Here is a 20,826-nt window from a genome sequence, read left to right as displayed (position 1 = left end):
CTAGCATTTGACTCTGGTTTTCACTCCATTATTGTTAAAGGTAGGAGGATCACTTTAACATTACTGAGGGGGGTCTCATTGGGAGGGAGGGTCTGATCCCGGATCACACTTATCATTGTAATAATAGCGCTTGTAATTTCACGTGTACCGTCAGACTTTGTTTCTTGTTTTCATGCAAAATAATTTGACTTTTAACGTGTCAAGCTTACAAAAAAATCGGCCAATCCCGCATCACGCTTATACCCCAATGAGACCCACACTGAGGAGTCAGTTCATTTCTATCTCACTTACAATAAGCTGCAAGTAGCTATTTAATGTAAATTAGCCATCCATACAAAGATGGGGAAGTTTTAGTGACTAACAGACTTTCAGATCACCAGTTGCAAATTATAGAGACTCAGGCAGCAGTTGCAATTGACTGGCAAAGGTAAAGACCAAGATCATGGTCAGGCTTGAACTGACTGAAGATAGTCAGCTACATTATCAGTTGTCAGTAACTGACAAAACATGACAGATAGATCACCTTTTCCTAGTGCTACATTTTCATAGCATTTCAAAGTTATGTATGCTTGCCAAACATGAGCAGTTGTCAGTAATTAAAGTAGTAGACAGCAAGTTGGCCATTTCTTAATGATCGATCAGCTGACGATAATCTACAGTAAATCACATGATTATCATTACTAGAAAAATAGGCCATTTTCAAATCAAACACCCTTCCCTTCGGATGTTCACTTTGCATGCTTTGGTTCATTAAACCTGACATTCAACAAGTTTTTAATTTAAAAGTATCATGTACTTTCCCATGGGTTTTTGTTGGTTAAGTAAATGCAATTAGTTTCACTATGGTCATTTTTCAGTCTGGACATAGGCCATTAAAAGTAGTGTCAACTTTCTAATGGACAACATGTTCTATCCACATTTATCATATGCTTCTCTCTTGTAATTTGTCTCAATAATGACCAATGTAAACATGCCCATAAAAGGGGAGATAACTTTGACATTAATCCTCTGAAAGATTATTAATTGCCTATAAATTTCGTTTTACAGTTCTATCAATATGATCAGCATCTGCTAGCGTATTTCTAAGGCAGCTGTATCATTTCAGCCAACAACTTTACAATCTATATATCTGAAGGGGAAACTGACAAGTAACAAGAATAAGAAATTGTTTATCAAATATATTTGCAGAAATATCATATCATATTCAACATTGATTTCCTGATTTAAGAATCTATTGAACAACTATCAACATGCTGGTATAACTACCAACCTGGGTATTTTCCACATTTTAAATCTGGTAGAGTGTTGTCTTTGTAAATAACTCAGGTATCTCTCTAACTTTTGCCTTTGTAAATAACCCAGGTATCTCTCTCTAACTTTACAATGATTCCTAGTATGAAATTTTAATATCTGAGACAATTTTACAACTTTCTAGCATTTAAGAAATACTGAATATCTTTTGTCTAATTTTTGACCTGGAAACAATCAGTCAAAAATGTTCATCCAATAATCTTAAATTTTCTACATAATATGAAATCTAAGTCTTGTTGATTATTAAGTGCAAGTTTCCCTCTTAAAAATGACATAAATAAAAAAAAATGAACTTCCTGATTTTGGAGCCTCAATTTGAAGTTAAGAACTCCCTCACCACATGATATTTCTCACTCAACATGATGTAAATTTATAATCTACTAATCAGGTTAATGTAGAACAAGTTATTGAGACATCAATCTTGACTATGCAGAGATGGAAAGGTAATGGGGACCCATATGTCAGATGAAATCTATCTAATGAAAATTACTTGTAATCATTTCTAGGTGGATTAACCAGAGATTGTATGGCCTATTTTCTTAACCCAATCTGACTTGATAACAGCAATATATTCGTGTAATAGAATAACATGCTTCACACACAGTTCATTACTTTCTATGATGTTAATTATAATACACTACAGTAATTAAATCACACAACCATATAATGAATGTAAGAATGTTGAATACATTAAACTTTTGAAGAATACTGGCACCAACACTACAACGTGATGGACAGCTGATGATCATGATGGATGGATGGATGCTAAATGCCTTTATGTCCAACGGCAAATATAACATGCATATTTAGGACGATAGTTTGTAGTATGTTAATGCCAAATAAATAAACCCTAATTAAGACCAACATGCTCAGCCGGATAAGTCACATACTAGCTCACAATATCAGAGTTTTTAAAAGAAATAAATGAGGAATGTGTCCATGGGACACAGATGATGCTCCCGCTTGCATATCATATTAAGTTATAAAGGGACATTACTGAAGAACAGTAAAAGTGACGCTACCAAAATTTGTACTTGACCTGAGTTTTGCAGTAATAAGTATTGTATATAAGTTTCATAAAATTTGGTTGAGGCAAACTTAAGTTAGAGAACGTAAACAAAAAATTCAGCAATTTTTCCGTTTGAAAAGGGCATAACTCTAGAACGGTTAAAGTGACACCACCAAAATTCTAACTTGATATGTATTTTATGGTAATAAGCATTGTGTATAAGTTTCATTACATTTGGTTGAGGCAAACTAAAGTTCGAGAACGGAAACGAAAAATTCAGCAATTTTTCCATTTGTAAAGGGGCATAACTCTAGAACGGTTAAAGTGACACCACCAAAACTCAAATTTGATCTGTATTTTGTGATAATAAGCATTGTGTATCAGTTTCATAACATTTGGTTGAGGCAAACTTAAGTTAGAGAAAGGAAAGGAAAAATTCAGCAATTTTTCCATTTGTAAAGGGGCATAACTCTAGAATGGTTAAAGTGATGCCACCAAAATTCAAACTTGATCTGCGTTTTATGATAACAAGCATTGTGTATAAGTTTCATAACATTTGGTGGAGGCAAACTAAAGCTAGAGAAAGGAAACCAACTATGGGATGTACGTACGGACGTACAGACGGTAAAACTTAATGCCCCCTCCGCTACGGCAGGGGCATAAAAAGTAAAATAACAAAAATACCAAACTCTAAGGAAAATTCAAATCTGAAAGTCCCTCTTCAAAACCTCAAACACATCAAACGAATGGAAAACAACTGTCATATTCCTGACTTGGTACAGGCATTTCCTTATGTAGAAAATGGTGGATTAAACCTGGTTTTATAGATAAGAACATTCACCCTATTTAGTTTGACTCCAAGTTATCAAGATTTTTGCTCCTACTCCTGCAAGTCCTATATGCTGCTTGGTAGATAGCCAACACAAATAAATCTAGAACTTGGGTAAGACTAATAAGATGATAAAACCCTCAACCTATCATACTTAAGGTAAGTAGACTATAACAAACCACCACTGTATCAATAGACTGTAGATGTCCACTAATGAGGGAGAATACAAAACAGTCAAAATAATACATGCTGATTTTTTCAGGATACCCATAATCATAGAATATAAAATCCTGATGATCAAAGAATGTTTACAAGAATCTATAGTCATGTAAAGGAAAGGTGGAACATGAAAAACAACATCATTAACTGACTTTTTGCACATACTGATATAATAATTTATGTAAATATTGTATCAAGATGATTTAATTCGGAATTCCATAAAATACTGACACCTATTTGAACATCATAATCATGATTCTGAAAATTAGAAAGTTTACAACCACTGAGGAAAGAGGGTGAGCCAGGTAAAGTGAGAGATGACTCAAAATGTTACAGCAAAATTGACTTTCAACAAAATAACCCACTGACATACAGCTGATTTCCAAAGAAGACAGTTGTAAAATACACTGTTCATTGTAGATAACCAAGGGTAGTCATACGGTTGACTTCGTAAATCTGCATGTACAATTTATGGCAAGGGGAAAAAAGAGAAAATGGCATGCATTGCTGCACATATCAGGAAGTTGTACATGTCTCCAAACTGACTTGTTGTAAACAAATTCGTGAGAAAAATTTCAAATTAGAAATGTGTAGTAACCTTGACATGCAATTCTTCAAATGAGTCAAAAATATATTTTTCTGAGATTAAAGACAAAACTTTTTTTTCCTTATTATGTTCAAGAAGTATTTATACATATTATTTAAACAATATTTTTTTAAAGAAAACAGAACAAAAACCCATTTCTTTCTGCATCACTAATTCCTTTTTGTTATGTAAAATATACCAATTGTCTATCTAGTTATCTTTGCTTATTTACATTATAATAATAAATACAACACCAGTAAGTCTAAACAATAAGCTCTTCATTAACTTAACCACAGATAATGGTATGATATAATGTAATCATCATCTATTAAGTACTTCTCTCAAATGTTTTAGATTTCACATGTCTTATGTATTACCTAATATCCTCTTACTGATAAATGTGTGACTATGAGTGTATGTACCTGTATAAGTAAGCATTTTAGAAGATTTCTAACCTTAATTCAGGTATTTTTTTATGAGTCTTTTAATATACATGTTTGTTATATATCTGTCTGACCTTATTTACTAGGCTTAGAGATTTTTACAAAAATGTATAGGTAAATATATATGTTCATATTTTTTCACCACTGAAAGCATAACTATGAACCCTAGATGTCTTTAAAGTGAGCTTTTAGAGTTGTTTGGTTGCTGCCTCAGATATCCCCAAATTTCTTTTAATTTCACAACATATACCCTCTCTGAACTGACAAGTATATGATTCAATTTGGACACACCTAGTCCATACATAAGTAGCTTAGCATTCAAGAACATTATGGCCTGTCTGTAATGACTGATTAAAAGTACTTATATGTTAGAAAATTGTAAAAAAACTACCTGTAAACAAATGTATGAAACTGTGCAAGTGCTTGCTGAGAGTTAAACATTCCTGTGAGTGTGCATACTTTAGGGAATGTTACTTGTGGTATTGTACACAGCTAATCTTAGAACATTTACCTAGTATGAGAGTCTGGATGGGGTTTGTAGAAAGGAAAATAATTGGCAAACAATAATGAATGAAGAAATGGCCTAAAAAAATCAAGAAAATGCAGAAATAAAGATTCCTAACCCAATAATTATGTATCAGTACTTCTGTAATAAGACCATCATTATCGTATATGCACCTTTTAACTGAGTACACATCAAAGACCATCTGATTTCCACTAGATTTCTTATAGAAGTCTCATGAAGTGAAAACAGATTGACTGCCTGCAAGAAAATTCTATAGTTTATGCAATAATAGACACAGAAGTGCATAAGTAGCTTACAATATTTAAGCCTTTAGGTAATAGAGTGCACACAAGGTGATTCAGTTGACAATCCTGGTAGTGAATTTTCACAATGAATGCTAGTGATTGTGGGTGATTAACTTTAAAATATCTCTGTATATACTATAAGTTAAAATGTATATATGGCTATGTCTTACATCAGAATGTTATAATCTCCAATCCCAAGCAATTACTCCTTTTCAGAGTGATTTGCTCACCACTATCGTGATGGAATTTTGACAGCATCCCCTTTGTGTGTAGTTTGGCACAGCATTTCTGTACTTGTATACTGGGGATACCTTCATTTTTGTGGATTAAGGAAAAATTGGATTTTCATGGATATTTGATTTTATTGTTTTTTTCCCAAGTCTGCATAGAAGCCAATAAAAAATTTGAACTTTGTTGAACTTTTGAATTCGTGGTTTACTTATACCCATGAAATCCATGAAAATTGGTATCCCTTGAATAATAAAGAATACGGAGTAGCAAAACCACCATCATTACATGTTAAATAATGTAATTACCTGAACTAAGTACTTCTCTGATAGCATCAGACTACCTGTTGATTTCTGGGTAGTCTGTAGCACCTGAGCTAACCATGTTGTTAGCTCATGATACTGTTTACGAAATTCTGTTAGCGAAACTTTATTGTTCTCACCAGACGTTTCTTCATCAGAAGTCTGAAAAAGAAACATTACAAATTATGGAATTTTACCTTGACATAGAAATAAATAATTTAGATCTAATAACTTTTTAATCCTAGTGCTGTTTTTATTATTGATAGATGATGTTACTGATTAAAACTCTGTCAAGCACATAGAATCAATCAGCAGGATTTTATGGCAGACACTTTTAATATTTCATAATTGTATCACAAGACAATAATGATCTATGACACAACACAAAATCTATATCTATTTCAAGCTTAAGAGTACATTATATTGCAATATAACTAGTTTCATGACAAATAAGCTTTGTTAAGCACTATTTCCTTTTATAGCGACCATAAGACTTTATCGTAACTGCTACAAACTTTTTAAGTGTGCTAATCAACTTTTCAATTAATACTCGAAATTATTGTACATGTGTATTTTTGCTCCAAATGTTTAAACCTGTAAACAAGAGACTTGATCTGTCTATTCTCACATTTTTGTGGTAGTGATGTACAACATGTTCCATTTTGTAGCATACTGACTGTAGTACAGATACATCTTGGCAACTAAAAGTACTAATTTAGACCCTTATCATTTAATATGGCAGAAACCATAAAAATAGAAATTGCTTCTCATAATCAAATAGTTCTCTTAAAAACTTCTTTTATGATTTACTTTTTATAAGAGTAGCAATATTTGTCTATTTTTGCCAGAGCAGTTCTGAATTCAACAACTATCAGTAAAATTGCTTGCCAGATATTTGGCTTCTGCTGTAAGAACTGAAAAGTTTGTCTCTGTACAGGCCAGCACCTATATATTATTCAAATTAAGTATGATATGAGAGCACAACACTTTTCTGGAGGTAGCTTCACCAGGGATGCTCAACACCAAAAGTTTTGTAAGCAAAAAATGGACATACATTTTTAATAACCAAAAGGGTCTAAACAAAACTGTCTTACATCAACTTTGCATGAGATAGTTACAACCTGTGTCTTAAAATATTACATATTTTCAAGAACTTCACAGTAACAACTTGTGAATTTATACGTCATTTGGTCTCTGGTGAAGAGTGGTCTCATTGGTAATCATACCACATCTTCTTATTTTTAAATTATGTTTATACATATGTATGCCTGCATATAGTTTCTTTAATAGCTTTATATACATGAATGCTTCATTCATGGATGTGATACTTATACAAAAAAAAAAGAAAATCACTACAAACAATGATTTGATCAAATCATGGAAACATTATACAAACTTAAATGATCAAAGGAACATCCATGCAGAGGTGCCCTTAGGCCAGACACTGTACAGCTCATCAAACTTATAGATTGTAATCAAAAAGAGATAACTGTTGCTTAATTCATCAAAACATTAAAAGTTAAGCCAATTATTTTTAACCCTCAAACCAAAGTTAATTGGTATTTACATGTGTTTATGGCATTAAATTATATGTTAGAGCTACGTTCGTATCTAAGACAATACCAGTAACATACAAGAAATATATTTTTTTAGGAAACTTGTTTTTGACACATACGCGCGTATTCATGTGCCTGTTCTACGTCAGGAACCTCATCTGAGGTTGCCTTCTGTTTTATTTTATTGATTTTGTTATTTAGGGAATATGGTATATTGATAGCAGATCTGTGACAGTCTCGGTTAGACTTGAGGCTATTTACAGCCTAGAACATATAGTAGAGATGTCTGTTGTACTATTGTGTGGTTGTGTTTCTGTCTTATTAGCCTATACCAAACTTGTCCTGTTATTGTGTGGTTGTGTTTCTGTCTTATTGGCCTATACAAAACTTGTCCTGTTATTGTGTGGTTGTGTTTCTGTCTTATTGGCCTATACAAAACTTGTCCTGTTATTGTGTGGTTGTGTTTCTGTCTTATTGGCCTATACCAAACTTGTCCTGTTATTGTGTGGTTGTGTTTCTGTCTTATTGGCCTATACAAAACTTGTCCTGTTATTGTGTGGTTGTGTTTCTGTCTTATTGGCCTATACCAAAGTTGTCCTGTTATTGTGTGGTTGTGTTTCTGTCTTATTAGCCTATACCAAACTTGTCCTGTTATTGTGTGGTTGTGTTTCTGTCTTATTGGCCTATACCAAACTTGTCCTGTTATTGTGTGGTTGTGTTTCTGTCTTATTGGCCTATACCAAACTTGTCCTGTTATTGTGTGGTTGTGTTTCTGTCTTATTGGCCTATACCAAACTTGTCCTGTTATTGTGTGGTTGTGTTTCTGTCTTATTGGCCTATACCAAACTTGTCCTGTTATTGTGTGGTTGTGTTTCTGTCTTATTGGCCTATACCAAACTTGTCCTGTTATTGTGTGGTTGTGTTTCTGTCTTATTAGCCTATACCAAACTTGTCCTGTTATTGTGTGGTTGTGTTTCTGTCTTATTAGCCTATACCAAACTTGTCCTGTTATTGTGTGGTTGTGTTTCTGTCTTATTGGCCTATACCAAACTTGTCCTGTTATTGTGTGGTTGTGTTTCTGTCTTATTAGCCTATACCAAACTTGTCCTGTTATTGTGTGGTTGTGTTTCTGTCTTATTAGCCTATACCAAACTTGTCCTGTTATTCATAGATTCTGATGATCAATGTGCTAGGGGCCGTCTTAAACTTGCAGTAAGGTGAGAGGTTTGTTTGCTCCGTGTTGAAGGCCTCACTGTCACTTTGAGATGAGAACAGCAATAAAAGCGCTGTTCCTTTGCTTTTTTTGTGATTTTTGCTGTACATGTGTCATTGATGGATACCCCATATCCTTTGTTTTTCTATTATATATCTGCAATGTTGTTAAAAAAATTTGTACCTTTTCAGGCCATTTTTTTAATTTCAAGGATCCCTATAAATTAGGTTAAGGGATTATTTATTGTTATGGTTAGGTTAGGGGATGTTTTAGGTTAGAGTTAGGTTTCAGGGTTAGTGTTAGTATTAGGTATGACCATACGAGGTTATGGTAAGGTTTGGGGTGAAGGATAGTTTAGTATAGCTCTATATTGGTTGGGACCCCTAAAGTAAAAGAAGGCCCATTTTTGTACATGAAAATGTATCTTTCACCAGCAAAATGTCATTCGAAATCCCATCTCTTCTACCGGTATATTAACTACATGTATGATAAACAGTCACATAATTCAATCAGTGATTAACCAGGAAGATACTTTTATTACTTTGATAATCAGACCACCTTCACACCCTTTTACCGACTATCACTGCAGCAGATACAGTACATGCAGTAGGATCTGTGTTCCTGATTGCTATTAGAAGCAATTATTTTTGCTATTGTGTTCAGCAGATTCTGCCATTGCAATATAGATTTTACAATCGTGTACATCAGATTTTGATCTGTGATACCTATTGCATCTGCTGCACTGATAGCCGGTTATAGGGTGCAGGAGCGTATCCAGGATTTGATGTTAGGGGTGTGCTCCTCAGAAAAGGGAGTAAGATGACTATTTTATAACATAAAATTGGCCGTTATTTTATCTATAAATTACATTTTTAAATTTTTTAAAAGAGGGGTGGGGGTGTCAGGTGTGCTGCCATCTGAATCTGTGCAAGGGCTGTGATCTTTGTTATATACATGTAACTCCCTAAACAAAACTTGAACATGCATGGCATACTTCTACTTCAAACTTTTTAACCCTTCCTCATGTTCCTTATCATAGACTGCCTACATGTATATATATATATATATAAATACATTTAATATACTGTTTGTAATTCAAATAAATCTGAATGATTTTAAGCCATACAGGTAATTATTTATGGAAATTTTATTCACAAAAATTTGTTTACTACCTTTTAATAAAAAGAAATAGACACTTTCAGTTGTAAAACACATATTGATATACAATGCATATAAATCACTTTTTGTCAAACTTGACAATACCTATATATAGATGAATTGTATGTCAAGTTTGTGAATTTGAGTTAAATAAGTCCCAAAAAATATGTACATGTACTGATACATGTATGTTAACTACATGTAGTACCCGAGTTGGCACAAAATTCCCTTAAGACCTTTAAACAGGGAACTATTTGAATCTGGAATAATTTTGAAATCTGGAAAATTTACAAGAAATGTATGATGAAAACTAACCCAACTTTGGAGGATTAGCCATGCACGGGATCATCATGTAATTGGGGTTCTAAGGTTATGTGGTTTTAAAAAAATTCCAAAGAAAGGGGGAGGTTCTAGCAGGAACATTCCTACATTTCCCCTCCCCATCGGGATCTACCAAATGATTGTACACTCATGTTGATATAATGAATCATTAAAATAATTTGGGGTTTAATGTTAGTTGGAAATTAAACACCCATACTCTAGGAATAGGTCAAAACTGTTACAGTGACATTGCCAATAATTCTATTTTCAAGCTTGTGTGTTGTCCAATTTGAAGAAGAAAAAATTAAAGTAAAACAGAAGTGCTACAATGTATCATGTAAAGTGTATGCAGTTAATTATGACCTATATGTTTTAACATTTGCCTTAAGTATAATATTCTGCTTGCCTTCAGTCAACTAGACGCTATCAAACTTCAACTGGTCTCCTTATCAATTATTCATATTTTGTACTAAATTGGTGAAAAAGCATGACATATATTGATGAGTGGAGGTAACTGTCCATATCTGTTACTTTATATTACAAGAAATGAAGTAAATTGACTATGACAGGTATTGTGTAGGACTGTTTATCTGTACAATCATCTGAATATTTAATTATAACCATACCTTACAGGCATCCAGAATATCTTTATCAAAAAGGTACTGAAAGTTGTCTGTAAGCAGCTCATATTTACTGTACCGTCTTCTGAACTGGTCCTTTAGAGTAGCTGCAGGGGAGGTACCAGGAGTAGTACCGGGAGTACTCTGAAAACTTTCATCCATCAACTCCGAAAAACAAGGTGAGTGAGCTCTACTGCTCACCTGACTACTGACTTGGCTACTGGTTATCGAGACATCATCCATCATGATCCTCCTTCTCTTTGGTTCAGAAGGAAAATCCAAAATACCTTTTAAATCAGGACTCGAAATGTTGTTCTTTTCCATCAAAGCTGGACTGTTGGTTCGACCGCTTTCAACGGGTGAAAAATTTAGTTGTGATTGTGATGACATTTTATCCACTTTTCTTAGCGGTGTTGTTGACATTTTTTTTATTTTTCGTAGGCTGTATGGTATAAATTCCAATTAACAGATCACTGTAAAGTAATATCTTGTTTCCCGCTTATTTCAGCATCAGGTGACCTTAAAATTTGAAATTCTTCCTTTTTGAACATTATCTTAAATCCCCGATCACTCAGAAAGACAAGAATTTTTGTAATTTCCCTTTTCCTGGCTGAAACAGCACGATATTTTCCTTAACTGTGAATCTGGAATCCTATTTCTAGGTCATTGATTCTAATGTCTGCTCAACATCTCTGGGTAGTTACTATAAAAAAACAAAAAATCAATCATAAACCATTCAAAACTCATCAAATATTACGGCTACAAATATTGATACAGATCACACGAATTAACAAGATTTAAATCCATAAAAATTCTGCCATAAAATGGCTGCTGAGGTGTAACATATATACACATCTCTAATTGTTCTATTTTTAGATTCAGTGATGCATTTGAGAAGAGCCTGCACATGTTCAACTTCATTCATTAAATTCCTTTGGCATATTTTGGCAACAAATGAACTTTTCAAAAATTAATCAATACTGGTTTAATATTTAACTGATCACCATAATTGGTAGAAGTACTGTGACCTTTTGATATAACACCTTTGAATTCAGGGCTTAGGTGATAAACATGCTTTTCTAGCTTGTTAACAAATGCTTACATGACTGACAGGAAGTTATTTATAAGGAAGAAGACCTTGGCAGTTATTTTTCCCATATTCAACAAAAAATTGTTCTAAACTGAAATTGTTTCAACATATGTGATATTTAGAACAATAATTACTACAATTCGAGGTGAATCGTCTAAATACATGAAAATTAAAGATTTGCATGTTTATAAATCGCAAGCCAAAGGCCATATTTTAGAATATACAAACTAACAGATTTATTTATGTATGTTTATTTCTTGTTCTGTCAGTTTTTGTCATATTCTATCATGAATAGTTATTGCATGTTAGGGTAACATCAACACATACTGCCATAAAACAATCAGATCAGACAACATTCTTATGCTGACAGTAGTGATGTGTGGTCACACTTCTGGTCAGTTTGAATTTATAGACAAATAGTGCCCTGAACTTCTGACTCATTGTAAGACCAACTATTGTTACTTTTTAAGAATACACATATACACACCCCCCTCAGGAACTGTTTTTATAACTTTTGTTATACCTGATTCAAACATAAGATATTTAGATCTGCATAACAAAAAGTTAGACAAATATCTTAAGACCATTCTAAATTCTTTACATTCAGTCGTTTTAGTCTGGGTGGTCATTATATTAATCCCAACTAATCAAGATTACTTAGGACGAAATATTAAATTTTGGTTAATTAAGTTTTTTAGTTACATTGAATCCACTTTCTTCAACACTAGTGTATACATAGAGGCAGGAAAAAAAATATTCAAACAAAATTCTATGATCAACTTATATGCGATAAAATTAAACCTAAACATCCTAATATACTGACTTGTTATGTTATTTTTTTAACTGTTGAAATAAAATGAGCTCTGATGACGCAAGCCCTCTTCAAGATTCAAATGTCATATTTCAGACTATCCTATCTTAAATTTTATCATTATCATATCATAATTTCTCAACGATCCTTCATATACATGTAAAGTGGTTAATCTGTTTGGCAAGTATCCCACCATTGTTTGTGTATACAAATAACTTAAAATAAGCCATCTATATAACACATTAAAACACCAAATATTCTTCAAAGTGATAAATTCATTTTATTTTCATTCCTATTATATTCTAATTCCCGGGTTAATCCATTATTACCAGGAAAAAAACAATATTTAGGTTATTTATTACTGACACCTTACCTGAACAGGTCCTGATTATGTCCCATAGGTTTATGACACAACTACAATATGATTTAATCACCTTTTATGTAACTCTTATCTTTTAAATAGAAATTATTACTACAGGAAAATAATTGTGTCATTTTTTTTTTTTTGCTTTGTAATCTTGAATATGACGGTTATTTTCGACCTGTACATCAAAGATATTGACAGGAAGGTGTAACATGAATGTTTTTAAAAGTCAAGTTTTGTGGAGATTCTATATTTTTTAATTTACTCATTTTCATTCCTATAAAACATAAACTGAATTCAATTCTGTATTAAATTTCTATCAGGAACCAAAACAAATGTCTCTCCCTTATCTGTGCGACCAATTTAGGATATATAGCTGTATATGGAGAACAAGAGTTACATTAATCATTCAACATATATGGATAAGCCAGGGATGGCCCAAGTAAAAAATGGTCCAGAGATAGGGATCAAAATAAGCCTGATTTACAAAAAATGGAAATACTCTGACCTGAGGATCAAACTAACTTTCAGTCACAATGCATTAATGACATTTCACAGATCTGTTGTAATACTTTCACATTACAAACATCACACGTCTACATCAAAGAATGTCATAGTTTAGCCCAGTAAAACTGATTTCCCCAAAAAATAAATAAAGGTCAAGGTCATACTTCAGACATGCTGGTACGAAAGTGATACATCCACAAATACATAATGTCTAGGTCAAAACATTTCAAAGTTTTGGTCTGGACAAACTGATTTGACCATTTTTTTTTTTTATTTATGCCTAGGTGATGGTCCAATGCTGTGCATGATTGTATGCCACACATCATTTATTACAATACACTTCAATGCCAAATGTATTAAGTCTATAATATATAAAAAGAAGTTCTGGTCAAGACATGTATGAAAAGAAGAAAATAAAACATGCCAGAAAATATGTTTAACCATGCCAAATTCTGTATTCAGTATGTGTCTGTCCTCAGTTAGAAGCCTGTCATTCAGTGGTTTTCATTTGTTGCTGTATATCATATTTGTTTTTCAGTTATTGTTTTGTACATAAATCAGGCCGTTAAGTTTTCTTGTTTGAGTTTTTTACATTTGTCCTTTTGAGGCCTTTTAAGTATAGCTTACTATACTGTATGGGTTTTGCTCATTGTTGAAGGCTGTACAGTAAACTGTAGTTGTTAACTTCTACATCATTTGGTATCTGGTGGAGAGTTGTCTCATTAACAACTAATTGAAAAAGACTTTCACATCTCACTAGTTTAACAAAATACCCTATATTTCTGATCCACTTCTGTATGTTCTATGTGTGAAAAATAAGACACAAAAGCTTTATGAGTAAGTAAACCACAAATTTAAAATAGATACACTTTTCTTCAAGGGTTTCATTTGAAAAGCAATTACCGGTACCAATTTAAACCAAATAAATAAAAAATTCTTTTTTTCTTCGTGTACAGGTTGTTAATATTAAAATCCTTTGATTCAACTGAATGCTAATGTATATTTTTAACATCAGTTTCAGATTTCAGATACAAAAGATTGTTGTCACTAAATCAGAAATATTTGTACTCTTTTATTTTTCACCGATTTTTTTTATTCAATGGAATTAGTCATTGAGTTCACAGACTATTCTCCCCGCTGAAAACTAATGCTATTAAGGGCATTACTATATAAAATGGTCTATAAAAAGTGAAAGGATGAATCAATATACGCTTTTTTTTCAGAAGATAATTGCACCTTTTGAAAGGAATATTTTAGATATGCTTGAAAAAAATTCTATAATGTTAAATATGTAGGATTGCCATGTGAAATTTTATACCACTACCTGCAAGCTAATGACAATTATGACAATAATGTTAAAGTATTGTTTTCCTTACCTGTAATTACAAATCACAAAGACTTTATTGATATTTCATCAACACATTTTGTCATTTTCTTCCTGAATTTTATCCGTCCCACAAGTAACCAGCATGAAATACAATTTCGCGATGCTGGGTATTTAATCAATCCGAAACAATGTGGAAACTTTTTCAGGAAACAACAGACAATCTTCCTTGTCATAAGACATTATATTAATACAGATATTTCCCGATATTTGATATAACTTCAAATAACATTCATCCAAACTAATAAACAATGATACAATGCCTAAGGTAAAATCTGACCTAATCATGGAAGATCTCCATGACAACAAACTTGTACTGGTCAAGCTGACCACTTGGGACTTGTTACATTATGGTCTGTAATGGCAATAACATTCATTAGTCATTTCAAGAATGTGTTTAAATGGGTAATCATTTCCTAATATTCTCTTTATAATCAATGTTAATTAGTCAGAATGCAAAGGTCACCATTGAAACCAGAAACAAAATTACTGATACTAGACCATTATTTCTGAGTATTTTATATATCTATGAATAATTAATACAATTTCTTGGAATGCAAAGTTCATCAACTAAAAATGGAAACAATTTATTGAGCTAGACATGTTATGCCATTTAAAGTGAAGTTCAAGCAAAAGATGCAGTGATGTTTCAATAACATTTGTAGCAATAAATTTTAACACAAATCATTTTATGGAAAATGCAAAAGAACGCCCAAGATTTTTATGAAATTCATTCAGAGATTACATATATTTGTTCTTATCCCACATCGTCCTGAACATACATGAAATATTTGCCACTGGACATAAAGCAAACAACAATCAGTCATTTTATCCCACATCTGATAAAAATCTCACCATTTCACTATCTGACAGTAACTCCATGTGAGCAGAATATATCACATCTACTAACAGATATGGGCTATACAATGATGTGCTAATTTGGACATCTTTGTATCCTCATGTTTAAGTCCATAGCATGACATATATAGGCTAGTTTGGAGATGGGGAGGCTGGAAGACTTCAAGTCAGTGCATTGGAAAAAATTTTAGCAAACAGAGTTCATCCCAAGTATTTGGTGGGGTTTGTGTTGCTCAATCTTTATTAGACTTATGGTTATAGATTGCCACCTTGATATTGTTTGTCTCTTTTTACTTCTGTACTAAGATTTATATATACATGTAGCTGCTGCTGCTACTATTAGAGCATCAAACCTACTCTGAAATTGTTAGCCTACTATTGTTAGAGGGTAATGTTGAATTCAAACCTTACTTTAAAAAAATCCCAAAAGTACATCTGAAGCCAAAATGTTATATCTTTGAAAATAAAGAAATCTATGTACATAGATCAGCAATTTTTCATGAAATTTCTTAAAAAAAATGTCAGTATTGAGTGATGAATTCCAATGAAATTTTTACAAGCCTTTATATATTTGCTGTAATCTGCTATGAATTTTCTTTTCCTTAAGTTATGATTGATAATTTTTATAAAGCTTTTAGAAAAATCTTTAGCCCATCTCACTCAATTATCTGTGGTAATTCATTATAACGCATTGCAGGTGTGAAAAGAAAACTGTCCTAACCATAAGCTCCTTATCTTTTGTTCCTAAACCACTTAGCAGTAGCATGTCCTCCTGGATTTAACAATACCATTCCCTGGTCAACAGGAAACTTGAAACCATCCATCAAGATAGTGGATGCTGGTATCGATTTTTGAATAAAATCCCGGTCAGGTAAATAGTATGAAGGATATTGATGTTATTGTCATACAAAATTTTTAATAGCCTGTTGATCTAATTAATCATTAATTGTTTGATTCAACAATACATTCTAGCTTTACCATGTTTACTGTTATCAATCAATCAGAGTGTCAAGCAAAAAACAAAAACCGGCAACCCAAAATAATGAATTTTTAAAGGTAAATTCTATCATGAACATGATGAAATATTCTTTGCTAAAAATATTATAGCAAACTTGCATTATCAAACAAGCTGCTATCAATTATAAATGTGTCAAATTCATATTTTTATTCATTAAATTTTAAGTACATACTATTAATTAGTAATGATGCAAAAGTAACAAAAAGGTTATATAACCTCTCTTATATTTGTGTTCATCAAAAGGCACATTTTCGTTTTAAATATGACTATCTAGAAAAGATAAGCTCAAGGATCTAAAGAAATAAATTCTGATCTTAGCATTTTGTATAACTAAACACTGTTCTTCTGCAGGATGTTACTCAAAATGTAGAAGAACCCTGAGCAATGTTTCCCCAAGACTGATTCCACTAAACAAATGTACCTAGTCAATACATTGCGTTTCAGGTTTAAGATAGAAATGAGCTAGTAATGAAACCAATGCCATTTACATGAGAATTAGAAATGGATTTGGAAAAGCTGACTAATTGGAAAACAACAATAGCACTTTTTTTAATATCTTATTCATGTTGCAGTTTTGTTCTAATTAGAAACATTTTAACTCAACGAACTTCTTGGTTCAATGTATCTACTGAAGCCTGTTGCTTTTTTTCCATTAAGTGAAAATCAAGCAATTTGTATCAGTATGCTCCTTTACTCTTGTTTTATTGCAATTAATCATGAAAAATACCATCTTTCATAATTTGGTATCAATTTTTAATGAAAAAATATTTCTATCCTCATAAAGGTAAAAAAGGAACTGGTGACCTAATGTTGAACCCAAGATTTCTTTATTTAAACATCCAATTTTCTATGACTAATTCCAAGTGCTGAGTCTGGCAAGAAGTGTTTTGAGTATTGATTGTAAAGCCTACCTATGAAGGTTTTATGGTTTATAGAGGAAATATTCTACAGTGTATGGAGTATTATTACAATAGGCTAGTTAGTTCTACAACAGCTCATTTTCTCTATTACTAAACTCATATTCCCTATTAATATCAGAATTTATTAATTAAAATAAACTAATATAAATTGTAACCATACCTTAAATGATATCATTTAATATGTCTTAATGGTTTCTGTTAACCATTCTTTTACAGAGAAAACTTCAAGTGTAGAGAATAATTTGAAGGCAAATGTAAAGGGATTCACAGATCATCATGAGATGAATCAAAATAAGGTGATAAATGTGCATCTTACTTGTAGTATACTCATACATGTTTATGCATGAGAAATGTAGAATTGGCTTGCAAGTTAATAATTTCAACTTTATTTGAATCTATTGATTCAACCTTTTATTTGACCCTTAGCATGTTCAGTTTGCAATTCATTTTAGCGTTCTTTTTGCACTCTGCATTTAGGCACTGCCAATTCTTTATAAATATAGACAACATTTTGGAATTCCACAAAAAAATAAATATTTTAGAGTTTGTATACTACATGGTTAAAAGAATAACAACAAACATGTATATATATTTAATTTGAACTTGCCAAGGACTTATTTTACTAGCTTAACATATACATCGTTGCTTTCAGAATAATTATGTGCTTGTGCCTAAAACAGAAGCCCTGTTAATTAAGCGCTGATTGGTTAATTCAAATGCAATGTTAATTTTGATTGGTTAATTAGTATGATCTCGAAAAAGCAATTAGTAAACGAGATTTCACATGCAGCAGTAACTGGGAAACCCCCACACTGATTGGACAAAATAATAGACAGGAATTCCCAATTAAAATTATATGTAAAGGCAATGCACAAATACGTATTGTGTATTAATAATCTATTTATAAAAAATAGTTCCAACATTTTGGAATTCCACAAAAAAATAAATATTTTAGAGTTTGTATACTACATGGTTAAAAGAATAACAACAAACATGTATATATATTTAATTTGAACTTGCCAAGGACTTATTTTACTAGCTTAACATATACATCCTTGAACTTTCTCATACACAGTTTAAAATGTTACATGCTCCCCTGCATGTGCAGCGATGACAAAATACAAGTTTGCAACAAGAGAATAAACGTATTTACACTTTTGGTATTTAGCTATATTTTGCCTCCGAATCACCTTAGATCTACTTCGAATCACCTTTTGATGTCAGGCAACAATCACTTTTTAATTGTGACGTCAAATGTTTTGAATTATGATGTCAAAGTTTACGGGAACCTGTGTGATTTTACATAATGGCGGACAAATTTGCATACAAGTGTAAATATGTCTATATGCCATTGTTATATGCGCGAAATATCCTATGAAGTACTGCCACTAATATCAAAAGTGTAGGACAGCATGATATTATATCATCAGATTAAAAACTTTGAACTTGCTTTCAGAAACTGAGTATTCTACAATTCAGTAGAATATTATACATTTATTGACTTCTTATAAGGGTAATAGCAAGTTTGCTGTCCCTGAGGTACCAACTAATGCTCTATTATTATTTTTAATTATTGTTTTGTTTGTATCTGTTTTTTATCTATTATAAACCATTATTTCTGAGTTAAAGGGGCATTAGCTACAATTAAGAAAAATTAATTATTTCAATTCTATGTTTTTTTTTGTTTCAAACATTTATAAAAGCAGAATGTTTAAATATTATGTTGCAACAAGCAGTCAGTTTGGTTCGATTTTGGCAACATTAGCTCAAAAACATTGCTGATGTATAATTGGCTTCCAAGTCAACAATTCAACCTGTTTGAATTCATCATCATGTGACCTTTAACTTGACCATTATCTGGATATGGGTTATGTGTGTGCAAAGCATGTTCACTTACATAGGCAGATCCAGAAAAATTTGGCCGTTTATATAGGGAATCACTGAAGCATGACTGGAGCTGCCCCCCCCCCCCCCCCCCCCCCCCCCCCCCTTATGAAAAGTTCTGGATCCGCCACTGACTTATACCTTATACAAAAGATTAGAATGTCATCTTGAAGAATGCATGTCCCAAGTCAGGTTTGTTGTTTGTGGTTCTCTTATGCCATATCAACTTAACTGTTAATTATTTAGATATTTGGTTTTAATTCAGTCACTACCTTTCTAGACTTTTAGTTTGATATATTGTACTGGTAGACAGTCTTCTATAGAAATATACTTTTTATTAACCTCTAGATGTTTGTTTTACTTGTATCCTTATGTTGCTGTCTCATAGTCATTGGCTTAAATCCCAGTTGTGACTATTAACAGAGGAATCAATAGAGAATACCCAATGAACTCATCAGCTGTACAAGATAACCAGGATCACAAATGATGAGAACCTTGTCTACCCTCCCCCTTTTAAAGTGTTTAATAGTTTACCGAAGCGTATTATTAACCCCTATGATTTCAGGTAAAGTTAAATACAAAATCAACAATAGCAGCGTTATCTGACAACAACTGTCAAGACTACATACCAATCAAATGCTGTATTTTCTTCTTCTTCACTTTGACAAGTTGAATTTCCGCCACACGTTTTGTGGGGATGACCTGGATATCGGATTTGAAATCCGTACTCTGATTGGACAAACGTCATATTCTAAATATAATATGGAAATCACCTAACAGGTGCCCGATATATCTGAATTACACAAATTTGATTCATAATAAAGTAAACAAATATCCTCTTTTAAAAAAAAGTTATTTTACCTTTTACCGCCATCCTATTCCTCTTACTAGAGTCAGTAGTCTCCTCTAAATCCCAAACATCCTAAAACAGGGTTTCCGTCCTCTTCTACAGACGGCTTTACCTGGCTTATAAATACGATATCTGTCAAGTCTAGGTAAAATTTAACATAGTTGAATGCATGGTCAACATTCCGAAACGAAATAATAAAGATGAATAGAATGTGTAAAAGGCGGTGAACAAATTCAAATGTTATAGGTTTTTTATTTTCTTATGGTTGATCATGAGCCAAATTTCTACAAACACAGATCAGAGACGTATACATACGTATAAATGTCTCTGCACAGATCAAGGGTTTTAACAGTAAGATGATAAAAATCCTTGGATTGATAAGTAAAACCTTTAAAAATTTAGAATAATTCAAAATGATGTAGTTGATACAGGCAAAGATATAAGTAGTATTAAAAGCATTGATACAGGCACGGATAAAAACTTAGTAAAGATGGCACAATATTTCAATTAATAACTTATAAGAGTTTGTATTACA

At 32.3% G+C, this 20,826-nt stretch overlaps 1 protein-coding gene across 4 annotated transcripts in view; it reads right to left on the bottom strand.

The window, feature by feature from the left end:
- LOC127738580 (uncharacterized) overlaps window positions 1-20,456 on the bottom strand; it is a 73,627-nt gene extending 53,171 nt beyond the window's left edge. Inside the window, exons 1-3 of one of the 4 annotated variants that reach the window (XM_052249888.1) lie at window positions 20,303-20,456; window positions 10,612-11,308; window positions 5,744-5,899 (exon numbers count right to left, since the gene is read on the bottom strand). In XM_052249888.1, coding sequence (XP_052105848.1) covers window positions 5,744-5,899; window positions 10,612-11,028 — 573 coding nt within the window. In that variant the 5' untranslated portion in view covers window positions 11,029-11,308; window positions 20,303-20,456. Of the gene's footprint in view, window positions 1-5,743; window positions 5,900-10,611; window positions 11,309-12,879; window positions 12,957-14,753; window positions 14,883-20,070; window positions 20,168-20,302 lie in introns of those variants that run through there. The other 3 variants (XM_052249890.1, XM_052249891.1, XM_052249889.1) reach the window with 3 other exon arrangements.
- Window positions 20,457-20,826: the final 370 nt, after the last annotated feature.

The sequence above is a fragment of the Mytilus californianus genome, unplaced genomic scaffold, assembly GCF_021869535.1.
Source record: "Mytilus californianus isolate M0D057914Y unplaced genomic scaffold, xbMytCali1.0.p SCAF_4, whole genome shotgun sequence".
NCBI classification, from domain to species: Eukaryota; Metazoa; Mollusca; class Bivalvia; order Mytilida; family Mytilidae; genus Mytilus; species Mytilus californianus.
The sequence above is the reverse complement of the archived record's forward strand: the minus strand, read 5'-3'. Positions and strand labels throughout refer to the sequence as shown.